General features: G+C 56.8%; 2 protein-coding genes across 2 annotated transcripts in view; both read left to right on the top strand.

Moving 5' to 3' along the window:
• The first annotated feature begins 651 nt into the window (after positions 1–651).
• DEF6 (differentially expressed in FDCP 6 homolog (mouse)) lies at positions 652–13,791 on the top strand. Its single transcript, XM_010584652.1, has 11 exons — positions 652–792; positions 5,962–6,102; positions 7,824–8,009; positions 9,890–10,117; positions 10,198–10,344; positions 10,535–10,643; positions 10,727–11,025; positions 11,565–11,731; positions 11,937–12,135; positions 12,558–12,648; positions 12,799–13,791. The coding sequence occupies exons 1-11, from the start codon at positions 697–699 to the stop codon at positions 13,005–13,007; spliced, it is 1,872 nt and encodes a 623-aa protein (XP_010582954.1). The 5' UTR covers positions 652–696; the 3' UTR covers positions 13,008–13,791.
• A 3,883-nt stretch (positions 13,792–17,674) lies between these two features.
• PPARD (peroxisome proliferator-activated receptor delta) overlaps positions 17,675–17,739 on the top strand; it is a 20,524-nt gene continuing 20,459 nt past the window's right edge. Inside the window, exon 1 of the mRNA XM_010584651.1 lies at positions 17,675–17,698. The gene's annotated coding sequence lies outside the window, so the exon portion shown is untranslated. The remainder of the gene's footprint in view (positions 17,699–17,739) is intronic.

Below are 17,739 nucleotides of genomic sequence, written 5' to 3'. Positions count from 1 at the left end.
TAGAATCAAAGAATAATTTAGGTTGGAAAAGACCTTTAAGATCATCGAGTCCAACTGTAAACCTAACATCAGTGCAGGCTCCCAGCAAGTCAGGTGGTTTATTTTTTGGATATACTGGAGGAGTTTGCAGAGGAAGAGGTTTCTGCAGGCAAGGAATGGGCATAACCTGGGAGGGCTGCAGCAGGCTGGATCTCCGCTCACCTTACTTGGTGCTACTGATCCCAAAACAAGCAGGGCTGGAGCCTGTCCAAAAGGCACAGCCCGTGCTTTTGCTGCGAGGGGAAGCTCTTCATTTAAATCCCAGAAGAGGAAGCTGCTATTTGAGTCAGGGAGGGGATTTCTCTCCGCAGAACGCAGATGCCGAAAAAGCTTTTGATCTCTAGGCTGAGCTAGCAAAGCGTTACGAATCCCTGTCCTGTTTATGCTCCGGTGAGCCCTGAATTGTTGCTTCCCTGGGCGCGGGGGATCTGTCAGTGGCAGGGCAGGGGGAAAAGACCTGCAGCCCAGGGGACCGTGGGGCCGAGATGGGGACCGTGGGGCCGAGATGGGGACCGTGGGCTTCTCCGGGGTGCACCCAAGCAGATGGCGCTCCTGCTTCGTGCGTCCCCCGCCGCCCAAGGCTGTCGAGGCAGGCGGTTTCCTGGAACCGGATCCCCGGCCTTGACAGAACCTCCTCTGCCATCGCCGCCTGTAGCCATGGACCTGCGAGCGGAGCTGCTGAAGTCCATCTGGTACGCCTTCACCGCCCTGGACGTGGAGAAGAGCGGCAAGGTTTCCAAATCCCAGCTCAAAGTGAGTCCCCAGGGAGGCTCGGACGGCCCCGGCGTAGGGCTGGCGGGTGGGCTGCGAGGGACAGAGCGTGTCCAGGGATGCTTTGCATACCCCCTGGGTTTCCACGGAGGAATTATTAACTATTAAGATTAATAAGATCTTGCTGTTGCCTCCACGCAGGTTTTAGTGAAGTTCTCTGTCTCTGCCTCATCTGCCTCTAAAAAAAAAAAAAGGTGGGGGGAGTTAATGCTCAAATGTATTTTCTAGGTGAAAATGCGGAGAAATCTAATTTTTAGTTTTCAGTTTCTTATGCTTTTTTATGCCCAACTAGCAGCCCAAACTCAGTTTATATTTTCTTGCTTGCCAGAGCACCCGCGTTTCTGCTTCCTGTTCAGCCAGCGGGTCTGTAGGTAAAGGCAGACCATTTTTAAACTAAAACTCCTTGGGGGTCTGGCCAGAAATAACACAGCACTTTTAAAAAAATCTCTACTTTCCCCTCTCCCCCACCTCCTCAGCTGTGTAGAAAGCCCCTATGTTCAGCCGTTCATCAAAACCATTGTGGCTTTAAAAGCTTTTTTGTCTGCCTCTGGGACAGGGTCTGGTCAAATCCGCCAGGTTATACCTTGGCTTTGACAATAATTATTGATTCTTATTTTGTATTTTTTCCCTTTACAAATGATGGGACTCCTTTTTTGTTGGCGTGTAAATGCCCCGTTGTGGTTCTTAGGCTGGCGCTGGAAATGCAAGTTGGAGCAGGGGGCTGTGATGCAGAGGAAAGACCTGAGCTAGAAACATGCAAAACACAGGGAGATGTTGCGTCAGGACTTGGCAGCTGCTGCGAGTCTGCAAAATCAGTTGTGAAATGCTGTGAAGAAACCTCTTTTCCTCTATTCCCTCTGCTTTATAGGGCTTCCCCCGGGACAGACTGCAGGGAAGATGCTGGGCTTGGCAGAGGGGGCAAAAGAGGGTTCTTTTGCAAGGGTCTGGAGGAGAAGTAGCAGGAGCCGGGCTTCTCCTGATCAGCCGCTGCCTTTGCAGCTGAGAGCCTTCGGCTGCTCCCCAGAAATTCGTTGCACATAAGCCCTGTGAGGCACGCTCGCCTACTTAAAACTGTAGAAATATCTGAAGGAATTAAGGAAAATCCCAAGGTAGGCCAGAGCCTAATTCCCCTTACTAATCCCAGAGAAGGTCTGCTGTGCTCCCCTCACAGCATCCCCTGCGCCCGGGCCCCGGGTCCTGCACCCAGCCCAGGCGTGCTGCCAGCCCCAAAAGCGCTGAACATGTGCAGCGCTCGTCTTGCAAGATCTTTATCACCGGTGAAGATGCTGAGGCCACAGAGACCCTAATTTTAACGGCAATTTCCTAGAGAGTTAGTGCAGGGGCACTGGGAGAGCTGCAAACCCTCGTGCAGGGGCTGCGGGGATGCTGGGGCCGGTGGCAGTGGCTCTGCCCAGGGTGACATTTCAGAGGGGAAGGGACATTTGCCGCTCGCTGTTTTTCCACCCACCTTCAGCGATGGGACGGGATGGCAGCAAGTCAGGCTGCGCCATTGCACAACAAAGCTCAATTCTGGATAACTTTCCACCCGCCTCGAGGCTGGGGAGAGCTCGTTTCCATCCCCCATTGCTGCCAAACACTGGCTCAGGTTTGCCCCAGCCTACACAAGCCAGCAGCGGCGTTTCTGCTTGTTCAGTGCAGAAAAAATCCAGGGTCTCGCAGGTTTGAGCAATAACATGTTACAGCCATGGTGGCCATGCCCTCTCCAAACTCCTCCCGGGTTGTGCGAGCTGGGCTGCGCTCTGTTCCTTCACCCAGGCATGTTGCTGCAAGAAGGGTCTTGAACAAAGATGGGAGAAATGCCGGTGTTCACAGCATTTGCACCTACAGAAATAAAACCAGCTCCAGAAGCTGGGGTGGGATTTTGCTGGTAGACGAGCAGCATGCCAGTGGGAGCTGGGTGCTCAACGACTCTGACCTCTCTCCAGCCAGATGTAAAGCAGCGTTTCAATTTTTTTAATTCAGCAGCATTTCAAAGCATGATGGCAAAGCTGTGGGAAGCCGCTGGGTTCAGTAGTTGAGTTCTTTGCATGGACGCTCCTATGCAAGCAACCATGTGCATATGTATATGTGAGTGTAGGTGTGTATCTGCACAGGAAGGAAAGAGAGTCTTGTGGTTGAGTGCTACACGTCAAAAGATGTCGGGTAGTTCTGTTCCCAGCGTGGGCACGTACCAGCCCTGCTCTTGGATGAGCTTTTATCCTCTCCATGCCATCACATCCTCCCTGGCTGAGCTGGGGGAGCTACTCCCCGTCTCCGTGAATGCTGGCTGGGATGTGGGATGCGGCTGCCGCAGGCAGGGCAGAGCTGAGCCCTTTTGGGCAGCTGAGCCCAGCTGGGGCAGGCGGGTGGGAGCCACTGAGCACCATCCTGGTGCTTTTTGGCACCTCTGCTCCGCTCCTGTCCCCCTTCTGGAGAGGAGCAGTTTGCTGAGTGGTCCAAGAACTTGGTCTCCTGAGGCTGCCCGCTACAGCAAAGCCCTTGGGGAGTGGAGAGGAGGAGGCAGGGGGGCAGGCGAGCAGTTTAAATGAAGGGCTGCATGTCGGGGGGCATGGGGATCCCCCAGCCACTGCATGGGTTTGCAGACTCAGGGTGCAAATGGCAGGAGAGGTGGTTCTTGCTCGCTTTTTGAGAAAGAGCCCATAGCCCGTGCAGGTCTCTGGGTCTAACTGGTGCCTTGGACAGGGGGTGGGTTAGCACAGCACAGCCTGGTTATGGACCCCCCTGGGGGCAGGAGGGAGGTGCCTGCCTTGAACTGAAAGCTCCTCTGCTTGTTATATGCACAAAAGGCTCTTGGCACAGACCAGTGGGTCCCAGTTTGGCCAATTACAGGTCTGAGAGCAGCTCATCCGTTCAAACAGCAGGGAAAGCCTTCCCTGATGTCAGGAGCTGATGGACCTGGGGCTGGGCTTGAGCCAAGGGGTCCTGTCTGAGGGGGTGGCGAGGCAGCTGTCCCCCCTCGTGTCCTCCTCGCTGCAGAAAACGGGCAGCTCAAGGGACCTTTGCCACTGGCAAAGGCTCCCAGCGCTGGGGGTCCCCTGGGACAGGACTCCCTGCATCCCCAGCTCTGGGGAAGCTTTGATTTTCTCAGCAGGGCTGGTCTGCTCGCACATGGGGAAACCGAGGAAGCAACAACACTCCCTGCATGGTGCAGGAGCCCCGATCCCCCTGCTCCCACCCGCCAGGGCCAGAGGGGTTTGTGTTTAACACAGGGAGCCAGGCTCCAGCCCAAAAGGTCACCCCCAGCCCTGGCATCGCCCCTGGCATCTCCCACGGGGGAGAAGAAGAGGGGCTGCCATTCTCTAGCCCTGTTAAATATTCCACCCCCGGCTCTGGCTGGCGTTGGCAGCAGCTGTGGGTGGCTGTGGAGCAGTGGGAGTGGGGGGTGATGGGGGGCAGGAGAGGAGGGGAGAGGGTGGAGAACAGCATTGGGGCTGGTGCTCGGTGGGATTTTGGGATGCTCAGGGGTGTCGGGCAGACCTCTGCCCCTGCCCTGGCCATCCTCTGCACACCTCAGGGGAAAGGTTTTGTCACCAAACCACTTTCAGAGCATCCCTTCTCCCCCCCCCCCCCCCGCGTTATTTCCTCCCCATCCCTTGTTTCAGAGCCCGGGGCGGGGGGGGTCCCACCTCTCCTCTCTCCGTGGGGTTGGGGCAGCCCCAGCCCCACGCACCCTGCCATCGACCTGCCCGGGGCTTTCCTCTCCACCCTGACCCACTTTCATTTTGTAGGTGACCGTTCTGGCAAGCAGTGGGGCTCTGGTTCACAGCGTGCTGGGGTGGATGGAGGGGCTCGGGGTGCCAGCCACAGCCAGGGGCACACGCAAGACCTCCAAGGGCTTTTTGGGGTGCTGTGAGAGGAGGTGCGAGGGATGGGGATGAGGCCCCACATTGGAAACAGGGAACAAGATGCAATTCCCAAACGGTCCTTCCATCCTGATAGATTTGTTAGCCATACCGGAGGATGCCCAGGGTGTTTCCATCCCTCTCCACCCCTGTGCAGACCCTGGGGCTGCACTGAACCCCAAGAAGCGCAGCCATAGCAGCAGCGCTTAGGGCTACAGCCCGCTCGGTGTTTGAGCACAGGGTGGAGTCCTGCTGATAATATCAGTCCCGAGGGTGAAAAACAGAAAGAAAATCTGGTTAGGCAAGAACCATCTCCAGCTGCAGCAGCCAGCATTGCCTCCAGCGGCTCCTCTCCTGCTGGGAGGAAATTTCCAGCCCTGCATGGAGAGGAGCAGAGATGCTGCACACCATCTCCTCCAGCCTCTCTCTTGAAACCTTGTCAAGCTGCATCTGCAAACCCTACAAGCCATCTCTGCAAACCCTGGTGCAATGGGACAGCATCAGTTTGGGATGCTCATTTAACCATCTCCTGCTTGCTGGGAGGTAAAGACAAGGAGACAACGGTCTGGCCGGCATCATGAGCCGGAGATGCTGGTGGTGGCCATGGACAGCCTTGCTCTGGCCTCTGGCCACTGGCCCAGCAGCGGCGTGGGCTTTCCAGCATGTGGGAAATTTGGGAGCTTCAAAACATGCTTTGTTTTGGGGGATTTGAACAAAAATGGGCTAGTTGGTGACGCTTGCAGACTGCTTCTAGAGATGGTGTCTCCCGATCTCTGTTGTCTGCTTCCATGCCAGACAAAACCTTTTCTTAGTTTCTTATAAGTCTTTTCTTATTTTCATCTTTGCGTCTTTCTGTGCCCCACTGGCAGAAAGCAACCGCTGCCAGGCTGGGCGCCGTCGTTAGTTATGTTTTCAAGAAATTGCTAAGGGCAGCTGCCAAATGGCATGGCTTGGGGTGGCTTATCATCTTTTCTAGATCAAAGCATGTCCTGTTCGTTCTCTAATGTTTGAAACAGCCCTTTTAAAGAAAAAAAAAAAAAGTTCCCCATGTGCCAAGAAGGAAAAGAAATTAATGTGGAAAAATCCTTACTTCTTCCCTGTTTCTAAATGATTCTCTAAGGTTTAAATGCGGGAATATTCCCCGTCCTTCTGCCAAATCCAAACCATGTCTCGATGCTGTGGCTGCAGGGAGGGGCACAGTCCCTGGGTGGGTGGGTGGCACCGTGGCGATGTGCCGGGACAGGGTTGGAAATTGTTCACCTTCTCCCCGTCCCTTGTATTCGGCCAGGTGCTGTCTCACAACCTGTACACGGTGCTGTGCATCCCCCACGATCCCGTGGCGCTGGAAGAGCATTTCCGTGATGATGATGATGGGCCGGTGTCCAGCCAGGGTTACATGCCATACCTCAACAAGTACATCCTGGATAAGGTGAGCCCCTTGGGCATCCCCCTGACCTGCTGCGTCTCAGGTGGGGACACCACGGTGCCTGGTCTGCTCCTGCATCCCGTAGCAGCCCCACGGCTCCACTCCCCTCTGCTCTTGGAGATCCCATGCCTTGATGGGTGGAAAAAGGATACAGAGGGTTGGGGAGCACTCAGGTGAATGCCAAAATGAGTGAGAAATGTTTAATACCCAACACCTCCTTGGCAAGAATGAAGTCAGCCCTTTCTATTAAGGCTCTGGATGGAGGTGCATCTCTGCCCACATTTCCTAAAGAGCTCAGAGAGAGAAATGAGCCCCTTTTTCCTCTTCACCCCTGTTCAAACTTGAGGTGTGACGTCATTTGGCAAAGAAGAGGAGAAGGAGGAGGACGAGGTGCCAGGGCAGGACCAGAGCTTGGGTTGGGCAGGGGCTTTCTCCCTTTTTTTTCTGCGTGGCTCAAAGGCACCTTTGTTTGGCACAGTGAGACTTTGCAGCTGGGTGCTTGTTTCCTCCAGGCATGTGAGGAGAGGAAAAATGACTGACAACTTTCTTCCACTGTGTGCTCAAAAGAAGGGGGGGCCCAGAGCTGGGTGCCGTAACCCTTCCCTCCCCTGCCACTTTCCCAGGGCTGAGGTGTGCCTCTCCCCAGTGTGTGGTGCTCCGTGCCGGTCTCCGTGCCGGTCCTTGCCTTGCCCTGAGCTGGTCAGGAGCTGCCCAGCCTGGTCCAGGGATGCTGATCTCAGCTGCGGGGATCTGGTCTGCAGCGAGCGAGGCCAGACCCTTCCCCAGCACCCTCTGCCCCCAGGGCAGGTCAGCGCAGCCCAATCTCCCCATCACAGAGCAGCCAAAATGCTTCCAGTTTCCCATGTGGTTCTTTGGGAAATGACCTTTAAACCCCTTTCTGGTTTCGCCATGGCTGATAAAATCCCAGAGGCAGCCTGGGAAGGGGAAGTGGGTTTTCCTAGTAAGAAGGGCTTTCCACCACCCAAAGGTTTTTCTCCAGCTCTGCTGCTGCAGGCTGCAGTTTGTCCTCATGCTGGCCACGTGCAGCTCACGCAGCTGGGATGGAGGAGCCAGATGCAGCCAGGCTCCTTTGGTCCCCATCACAGTTCACCAATGCTGCACCGAAACTGCCGCATGAAGCGTCTGACAATGCCGGGCAAGTGGTCACAGAAGTTCATGGACAGGCAGCAGGGCTGAGGTTGATGGAGGTGTCATTCCTACCTCCACTGCTGCCTGCCTGTGGGCCATCGCTTCCCTTCGCTGAGCCTCAGTGCCTCTTTATGGTCAAATGGGATAACGAGAATGACCCAAAGCCAGGGAGGCACCGGGAAGGTGGGCTTGGGAGAGCATCACCACAATGCTGCGTGTGCTTCACCATGGGATTCCTGCTGGTGCTCCAAAGCCCGGCAGGACATGGCTGAGCCACCGTGGCCGTGCCACACTGCCCGGGTGCTGCAGTGGTCCCATAGCATCTTCTCTCTGGGCCGGGATGCCTTGCTTGCCTGTGTAAGGGACCTGTGTGGGTGATGCATACTCTGGCATCATAGGTCAGTGCCCATTTACACTCTAGTTGTGGGTCCCACGTATCAATCACCACGTGCTTCTCACCGGCAGGGACAAGAGATTTCAGGTGTGAGGGTTTCTCCCCTCCAGTGCTTCCCCTCCCAGAAACCCCCTCCGTAGCCCTGCAGCACCACGCTCACCCCCCTGACTCCTGCCTGCAGGTGGAGGAAGGTGCTTTTGTCAAAGAAAACTTTGATGAGCTCTGCTGGACCCTGACAGCGAAAAAGAATTACAAGCCTGACCGGAATGGGAATAGCATTATATCCCACCAAGATGCCTTCAAGCTCTGGTGTCTCTTCAACTTTCTGTCTGAAGACAAATACCCTCTCGTCATGGTGCCAGATGAGGTAGGACCTGCCTCTCCCCCCGCCATCCCCGTCCTCCCAGGGCTCTGTGTGCTGGCAGAGCCCCGTTTGGGGATGACACATCCCGCTATCGCTTCCTGGCATGTCCCACCACATCCTGCAAGATGTAGTGCTCCAGCATGTGACAGAGCACAGGCCAGGGGTGGGAGGAGGGGGCTGTCTGCCCTGGGCACCCCCTTGTATGCTCACGGCCACCCCTGCTGCCCAGGGAGAAGGGGGCGACTTGGGAGGAGCTGGGAGGACCCCTCCAAAATGCTGAAGCGTCTCACATACAGATGTCTTGGAGGATGAGGTGTGGGCTGGGCCATATTGCTCTTCCATGGTCCAGGCCTATGCCAACGAGTTCTTTTGCCTGCTGTGAAATGAACATGCCAGTTCTCAGAGCCCCAACCAAGGAGCATCGACAGCTCAGCTCTTCCTGGAGCTGGTCCCTTGCCTAAAGCCCTTGCATCTCACCCAAGGGTTGAGTAGAGCATGGTGTTGGAGGACTCCTCCCGATTTTCAAGGGACAGAAGGAGAAGACGATAAGAGACCCTTAAAGTTTGGTGCAATGGGAGGTTGCTCCCTGTGAAATCACCATCAGGCTGGATGGGGCTGTATCTCTTGGGCTGTTTTACAGCCAGTGCCACCGTGAAGGCAGTGGCAGAGCAGACCCAGTTGTCCCTCTCCATGTCCGCTGCCATCAGGCACTCACCCACTGCCCAGCATCTGGAGAGTTAAGAGCAAGGTACCCGGGTGCAGCAAAGCTGCTGGCAGTAATCTCCAAATCTCCAAATTCCACCCAGCATTTGGAGGGAGAGGTTTTCCCTTCTCCGGGGGTCAGATCAAACCCCCATGAGAAGTTAGGCAGATCTGGGGAGGAGGGATGAGCTCAGAAGCCGAGCAGCCTCACCAGAAGGAGCTCAGCTGGGCAAACAGCTGCCGTCTGCTTCTACACCATCAACCTCCTGAGATCAGCAGAAAAGCCAAAAAAAAAAAAAAAAGGGGGGGGACAAAAAAAGACAAGCAGCGCAGTGCTGCGCAGATGTAGGAGGGCAACCGCACTTCCTGCTCCCCAGGAGAGATGTTTCCTGTTCCCCAGACCATGACAAACTGAATCATGTTTCTGCTTATTGGGCTTAGCTTGAAAAAAAAAAAAAAAAAGAAAAAAAGAAACTACATTAAATTCTTGCCCTTCTCCTAGTTAGGTGATGTGAAAAAATCCAGCCAGGTGCAGGGACTCTGCTGTGTTTCACCTTTCTGCGTGGCTCTCTGCAGTCACCCACCCTCCTTGGTCCCTAGATTGTGGGTAGAGTAGAGCTGGCACCACAACTTGAGCTGGAATAAGTCTTCCCGACATCATGTCAACCATTTTAGCTCTTTTTTAAAGCAATTTATTTACAGTTTCAAAATGACGCTCATCTCCTTCATAGGGACCTCTTCCCCTGCTCCTCCCCAGTGTTTTTAGGATGCCAGCTGCAAACCAGAGTGGTGCTGAGGTCAGGGCCATGGTGTGAGACACCTGCCTTGCAGGCTGGGTGTTGGGGGACAGCAGCGTTGGTCTGTTCTCCCTCAGGCTCTTGACTTCTGCACAGTTTTCTCACTCTGCAGACAAGCCAAAAACATCTCAGCCTTGTGGTTGAAAGGAAAAACCTCACAGTAGTGGTGAACCTCTAACCCAATGACAACATCTTGAGCCTGCCTGCCTGCTGCCTGGAACACCTCAGCCATGAGCATCAACCCTCATAAGGGGTGATACCTCCGGGATAAGGGTCCTCCATCTCCAGGCTGGAAAGAGATGTGGGCTTGGACTCTCCAAAATGGGTTGGTGGGACAGGGACAGCTCTCGCTTTCCCTCGTCGCTGAGTTCTCCATCCCCACAGGTGGAGTACCTGCTGAAGAAGATCTGCACGGCCATGAACGTGGAGCTGAACTCCTGCGAGCTGGATGACTACCTCTCCCAGGAGCCACAGGGGCAGGGGGGGCTGACGGTCTGGCAGTTCCTGGACATGGTGAACTCGGGGCGGTTCCTGCGAGGCATTGAGCAGGAGGCTGTCAGCATGGCCGTGGAGGAGGTGTACCAGGAGGTCATCGAGGATGTGCTCAAACAGGCAAGGGGCCCACATGTCCTGGGGCACAAACCCTGTCCTGCCCCCCCACCCTGTTATTGATCCCCATGTCTCGGGCGCAGGGCTACCTCTGGAAGAAAGGCCAGCTGAGGAGGAACTGGTCAGAGCGGTGGTTCACGCTGAAGCCCAGTGTCCTGTCCTACTACATGAGTGAGGAACGGAAGGAGAAGAAGGGGAGCATCGTGCTGGACAAGCACTGCTGCGTGGAGGTACAGCCCGTGCCACGCTCAGCTCAGGGACAGGAGACCCAGGAGATCCCCTTCGGACCCCAGGAAGGGGAACCCAAGAATGCACAATTTCACATCCATGACCATGGGAGACCCAGTCCTACGGCTGAAGAAAGTGGGGATAAGGTGGGGTACGGGGTGGGTAACGCCATCCAGTGTCCTCTCCCTGCAGGTGCTGCCCGACCGGGATGGGAAGAGGTGCATGTTCTGCGTGAAGACCTCCTCCCGCACCTACGAGATGAGTGCCTCTGACACCCGGCAGCGCCAGGAGTGGACGCTAGGTCCGTGCCCCGCCTGCGCCCCCTCCCCAGCTTCCCCGTGCCCCCCCACCATGTCCCCACTGACTGTCTCTTTCCCTCCCCAGCCATCCAGACAGCCATCCGCCTGCAGGCTGAGGGCAAGAAGTCCCTGCACAAAGACCTGAAGCAGAAGCGACGGGAGCAGCGGGAGCAACGGGAGCAGCGCAAGGCGGCCAAGGAGGAGGAGACGCAGCGGCTCAAGCAGCTCCAGGAGGAGAAGGAGAGGAAGCTGCAGGAGCTGGAGCTGCTCAAGGAGGCCCAGCGGCAGGCAGAGATACTCCTGCAGGAGGAGGAGCAGCGGCGGAGGCAGCAGCACGAGGAGATGCAGAGGACCCTGGAGATCCAGCTGCGGGAGGCTGAGCAGGTGGGTGCATCCTCATGGCGTGTCCTGCAATAGGGCTGCGTCACTCACAGGGTGGGTGCTTCCTTCCTCTTCCCTTGCCCATGGCAGCTCAGGGGGTTTGGAGGAGCTTTTAGGAGCACATCCCACTCTTGCAATAACGCTGTTGCCACTCATCACCTCTGGGCTCCTGGGGGCTGTATGTGACCTGGGGACAAGGGATGGAGGGGCCAGCACCGCCGTGCGTGAGATACTTGAGGAGCAGGAGATGAGGACAACCTGCCCCAGGTATATGAAGCTGGGGGGCAGGTGAGAGGTAAGTGCTAGTGCCAGGATGGCCAAGGAGCTCATTTCTGACCTTGCAGCCAGCACTGACTCCAAATGATGTGGTGTGTCTCCTTAGCAGGGAAACAGCCTTGCTTTGGAGCTCTCTCCATGGGCTCTCCCTGGTGTGGGAGATGTCTGGCCCCATCCACCCAGGGATGCGGAGATAAGGGGGCCCTGGGGATGGCCGCAGTGGCTCTGCCACCCACCCACACTGATAGCTCCTCTCCCTGCCGCAGGCTCGTGCCTCCATGCAGGCAGAGATGGTCCTGAAGGAGGCAGAGGCAGAGCGTCAGCGCAAGCGCATCTTGGAGCTGGAAGACATGCAGGAGCGTCTCCAGGAGGCCCTGCAGCAGGAGGTGAAAGCGCGGCAAGATGAGGAGTCCGTGAGATATGCGCAGGCCAGGTAGGACCAGGGCATCCCTGCTCCTCCTCGACTAGCCCCACTCCCAGGGCAGCAGCTGGGCATGGGGACATGCTCCCCAGCGCAATGCAATGCTCCCTGGGGTACTGGGATGTGCTGGTGACTTCCCAGTATGCCAGCAGAGATGGAGGAAGCTGGTGGAAGAAGTGGCAGAGGAACGTCCTCACCTTTTGCTCTTTGTCGACAGGCTACTTGCTGAGGAAGAGGAGAAGCTGAAGCAGCTGATGAAGCTGAAGGAGGAGCAAGAGGAATATATCATCAAAACTCAGCGGGAGAAGCAAGTCCTCAAGCAGGAGATGGAGAACAAGAACAAGTGTCTGGAAGAGGCGCAGAAGCAGCTGGAAGAAGTGAGAGTGAACAGGCAGCGAGTGGACCAAGACGTCATGGTGAGCATCACACCGGTGCCACATCCCTTCGTGCTGTGAGCCCTGGGGGACTTCCCAGCCCTCCCTGAGTCACCTCCACACTAGGGAGGACTGAGTAGCTTTGGGGACCAAGCTGGCATTGCCTCGGGGGTTTGCTGAGCTGTGCCGTGTGCAGGCACAGGGTGATTCAGTGGCTGAGATGGGACAAGCATGTCCTGCTCCAGGGGGACAACGCTGGTGTCCAGAGCAATGTCGACAGTGCGAGTGTGCGGAGGGGGGAGGATTGGAGGAGGAGCAGAAGACCTAGAGGAGGGTGAACTGGGTCTCCATCCCAGAGGGAGCCTCCAATCCAGGCTTACTCAGGGGAGGGAAACTCCTGCCCACGGTCCTGGGACGGGGGCTGTCGGGCAGCTGGCTCACCCCTCTCCTCCATCCCCTCCCAGGCGGCCCAGCGGAAGCTGCGACAGGCCAGCACCAACGTCAAGCACTGGAACGTCCAGATGAACCGACTGATGCACCCCATCGGGCCGGGAGGTAGGAGACGCCATCACACCCATCTTCCCCTCTTTAGGGGCATCCGGGGGCTTTCAGAGAAGATAGCCCAATACCTCTGGCAAGGAGAGACCCCGCAACCCTTTTCCTTAGCTGAAAGGTAAACGATCCTCTTTTTCTGTCTATCTTCAGACAAGCGTACAAACGTGAGCAGTGGAGGCTTCACTGGCTACCAACCCATCCTCTCCCGGAGAGATTCCTCCCTCAAACTCAAGCAGAAAGTGGAGGATAAAGGCAGCAGCCCCACGAGGGACAACAGCAAGGAAAACGTGAGCAATGGCGGGAACAGCGACATGCCGCCGTCTACGGATGCAGACATGACCGCAGAGCCCACCAACTAGCCCGGCAGGATGGCAGAGCCCAGCAGGAAACTGCAGGGCCCAGCACATCCCTCCAAGCGGACAGTCAATACGGCCATCTCTGGATGGACACAAGTGGGGACCAGCACAGAGCCTATATGTGATTACATATAAGGCAGAGATGCTCCCATTTGCTTTAAAGGGCTGCAGCCACGACGTGCCGGGAGGCTCAGACAGCCCAAAATTGGGGAGGAGGCAGCAGGGCCATCTCCTCTGGGCTGCCCAGGTGTGGGACCTGGACTCAACTCCCCAGACTCTGGTTTCCACCCTGCCTAAAAAAAAAAAAAGTCACCAATGGGTCTGGACCACGTGGCCCAGGGCCGCAGTTCCCCCTTGGTTTCTACCAGCAACCCTTCTGCATCACCTGCTGCACCCCTGGGTGCATGGCCCTGCAACAGCAGCTGCCAGGGAAGCCTTGGCAGACTGAGCGGTGCCTTCTTGCCACCCCCACAGAAAGGCCAGGGTGTCCTTAACTAACACGTGCATTCCCTGAAGGTGGTTGTTAGTCACTGGAGTCACGCAGATGTTAGCAGAAGCCAATAAGCAATAAAGCTTTTGGAGCTGCTGGCCCACCCACCTCCTTTCCCGCATATCTGTGGCCTGCGGGCACCAGATGTCCCTCCTCGGCAGTGTGGGGTTTGATTCCCACTATAGAAAAGAGCCCATTAAAAGAAATCAGACACCACCCGTGGAAAGGGGCTCCACCAGTGGATTTTGGGTTGGTCTGTGGAGGGCCAAGAGGGACACACAGATGCTGGTGAACTGCCCATAGACGATGAACTCCCCTCTGGGTGGGAGGGCAAGCACAGGGGTAACATCTCGGAGGGCCAACACCTCTATATGATTAATGAAGTGCTTGTATAGGAAGGTAACAGTGCTCTGGGCTTCATTTAGGTTTTGCCCTTGGACTGCAGGACTCCCTGTTTCAGGAGTGGTCCAAGGCCCACAGAAGGCAATAGTAAAGACTCCCAGGGGCCATCTGAACTGGGAGCCAGTGGATGTGGCAGCCCTCTTCAGTAACACTGGCCTGGCCTGTCTCCTGCTCCCTGAAAAACTGAGAAAAAAAAAGCCAAGTCTGCTGGCAAACCTCCTTGCACAGAAAATAAAAAACCAACCCACGCCAACATAGGGGTTAGTTTTTCCAAGCACCTCAGTTTAAATACAGTCCCATTCACCTGTGACTTTGGGGTCTTTATTGTACGGGGCAGAGCCCCAGATCACATAAGAGTCCCCTCTGGAAACAGGCACTGGTAGCAAGCCCTGCATCAAACCCCAGTTCATGGTTGCTCATGCTGATTAACTGCAGTTCGTTAGGGAGATTACAATCTGTTTCCTACTCCTGCGGCTTTCAGCATTTGCTCACACAGCTCTTGTACACCCCCCCCAGTTTTTACAGTGTTTCTTTTTTACAGTTATTTTTCATTGTGCCTGACAGCGAGAGAGACCATTTCTGTGGGTGCCAGTGGAGCGGCACGGCTGCCCCAGGACAAAGTGGCTCTGTGTGCCCATGAGGGTGACCGGGTGGCCCCGTGCCCCGGTCCCACGCAGCCTCGCCAACGCACAGGGAGGGCATGGGTGGCTGCAGCCCTTGTGGTGATGGCCGTGGTGGCCCTGGCCCTGCAGGCGCTGCAGGTCAAATTCATCACCTCTCCTCCTCCTTCCCACTGCACTAGGATGCAGCAGGGTCGTCCTGAGCCATGGTGTGTCCGCTAGAGCCCCGTGCAGATTTGGGGTTCCTGTCTGGCCCTGTGCCATCCTGGCTGGTCCACTTGGATGCAAGGTCCCTCCACTGTGCACAGGTTTTCTGGTGGAGCAAGACCTTCCCAACATACAGTACTGGAGCCTGGGGCTCTGTCTTTCAAGGAGCATGGGGGCCATGGTACGAACGGCTGCAGCCTCCCGGGGTGACCCTGGCAAAGCTGCTCGTTGCTCCGTGCAATCCGCAGGCAGAGCAAGAACAGGGAGGGTGCCAAACGCTGGTGTCTGCGGGGAAGGAAATGGGCTGGGTGGAAATGCACTGATGGGAGACAGCATCCTCCCTTGTCAGCTTCATTTGCTCAATCTCATATCTGATCAGGCATCAGGACAGGTAGGTGCCATGCCACGCCACATCTAGGCAGGGAGGAAAAGGGCCACCTCCACCCATCTCGGTGGCTCCATGCCACAGCCTTGTCACAAGGGCTCTCTCATCCTGTGCACAGCCCCGCATCCCTGCCAGTGACAGTGTCATCGCTTCTCACCAACTCTGGGGCTGCATCGTCCCTCCTTAAAGCAGCTCACCAGAGCGTTGCTTTTGCTCCCGAGAGCCAAGTTCCCACGCGGCAAAAAGCTATACATTAATTGCCACAGGCAAGGACAGGCGTGGAGGGAACAGCCAGAACCAGTGTCAGCACCTGCCTTTGATCCACCACCAAGTCTGGATGCGCCCAGATCTGTCTCTTCCTCCCGGAGCGGCCGACCGAGGGTTGGAGCTTACCTAAGTCAGCAAGCAGTTGATGCGCATCGTCGGCGTGCGCCCCGGCGCTTCCAACTAAGAATAAACTCCTGCAGCAGGATCACAAGGAGAGCTCACGGAGGCGCTGGGAAAGAGCAACTCTCTGCTGCTCCCACCATTCCGCCCCTGCACCACCGCGCGTGTGCATGGGGTCTGCATGCCCATGGAGGTCTCCTGTGGGAAACCCGCTGGAGCTCTCTGTGGGGTAACATCACGTGCATGAGCGTTTGCAGAGCCAGATGCAAACCTTGCTGCTCTCTACATGAATCTTTCACAGCCCCAAACCCACAGCTCTGCCCAAACTCCGCTGTCCTGGTGCACTGGCCTGGGGCTCCATGTTTTCAGGAAGGTCAAATCCTAATCGTGGGTACATCTGCATTACCGAGGAGCATCATCTGAGCTCTGTACTGCTCCTTGAGTAACTGCAGTGGGAACAGTGCCTGTGCTTTTTAACCATAACATCACTTACCAGATTAGCCACTGCCGTGGTTTACCTAGGGTGTTGTCATGGTTTAACCCCAGCCGGCAACCAAGCCCCACCCAGCCGCTTGCTCACTCCTCCTGGTGTGATGGGGGAAGAGAATTGGAGGGGTAAAAGTGAGAAAACTCATGTGTTGAGACAGTTTAATGTGTAAAGCAAAAGCTGTGCACACAAGCAAAGCAAAACAAGGAATTCATTCACCACTTCTCACGGGCAGGCAGGTGTTCAGCCATCCCCAGGAAAGCAGGGCTCCATCACACCTAACAGTGAATTGGGAAGACAAACGCCACCACTCCGAACGTCCCCCCCCTTCCTTCTTCTTCCCCCAGCTTTATATGCTGAGCATGACGTGATATGCTTTGGAATATCCCTTTGATCAGCTAGGGTCAGCTGTCCCAGCTGTGTCCCCTCCAAACTTCTTGTGCACCCCCAGCCTACTCACTGGTGGGGTGGTGCGAAGAGCAGAAAAGGCCTTGACTGTGTAAGCACTGCTCAGCAGTAACAAAAACATCCCTCTGATACCAACAGTGTCTTCAGCACAAATCCCAAACATGGCCCCATACTAGCTATTGTGAATAAAATTAACTCTATCCCAGCCAAAACCAGCACAGGTATGAAGGTATAAATTAGCTCCATCCCAGACCTCAAGTAATGGCACCAATGGCAGAAAGCTTGCGACACCTCCAGCAGGCAGCTGGTCTAGCCCTGGGGAGGGTGGAAAGCAGCGAGGGGCTTAGATCGGGAAGGGGAGGAGAGCCCCAGAGCTCCCACAGGCACTGGGAATGACACGTCGTGACGGTCCCACAGCATCCAAAGAAACACCTGGCCTGGCAGAGCTGGTGCCAGCAGCAATTTGGTCCTCCAGTCCCAGTTTCATTGCCTGAGACAAATCCCAATTCCCTCCCTACTCCAGCACAGCATGGGCTGAAGCACGCTGGTTACTGCCAGGCCTCCTGCCCAGGGCTGACCGCTAAGGGCTCAGTGGCATGTCCCTGGCCCCTCTTTCTGCTCCTGCCATAGTGAGTGCCTCCAGATGAGCCACCCTGCCTGTCACACGGAGCTTGGTGCCACCTCCGGGGCCTTCTTCTCCCAGACACGTCCCCAGTTACAGCCACAGACTGGCCTGACCCGAGAGATTTAGTGGGGAGGTTCCCGGGGAGGCTGCCATCCCCTCTGCCCTCACGTCTGCAGGCAGGATACAAGTTCCCCCCCCCAAGCCCGCGTTGCACGGACGCGGCCCCCTCTCCCTCGACAGCGGCGAGGACTCAGGGGGAAGGCCTGGGCCCAGCGGTGGGTCCCGGTTAGCCGCGGCGGGGCAGCCCGCAGGCGCTGGGACAGGGTGACCGTGACGCCGAGAGGGAACAGGGACTACTCAGGCTCCCCTGCGCGCAGCAGACCCAGCCCTGCGGGAGCCCGCAGCAGAAACGAACCAGCCCATCCCCGTCCCCGTCCCCCGCCGCCATTTTGCGCCTCCACCCCCCCCGCCCCTCGCTCTCCCTACCCAGCACGCCCCGCGAGCAGCGCCTACATTTCCCATGAGGCCCCGCGCCGGCCCGGGCCGGGAGGTGGAGGCAGGGCGAGAAGTGCGGTCCGCGCCCGCCAGGGGGCGCCGCGGGGCGGGGCGGGGCGGGCTTGGGCCGTTGCCGTGGTGATGCGGTAACGACTTCCCGGCGGCGGCGATTGGCTGCGGGGTGCTGGGTATGCGGTGGCGTCAGGGCGGGCGCGGTGACGTGCAGGGG

The sequence above is a fragment of the Haliaeetus leucocephalus genome, unplaced genomic scaffold (assembly GCF_000737465.1).
Source record: "Haliaeetus leucocephalus isolate CR32 unplaced genomic scaffold, Haliaeetus_leucocephalus-4.0 Scaffold1000, whole genome shotgun sequence".
NCBI lineage: Eukaryota > Metazoa > Chordata > Aves > Accipitriformes > Accipitridae > Haliaeetus > Haliaeetus leucocephalus.
The sequence above is the reverse complement of the archived record's forward strand: the minus strand, read 5'-3'. Positions and strand labels throughout refer to the sequence as shown.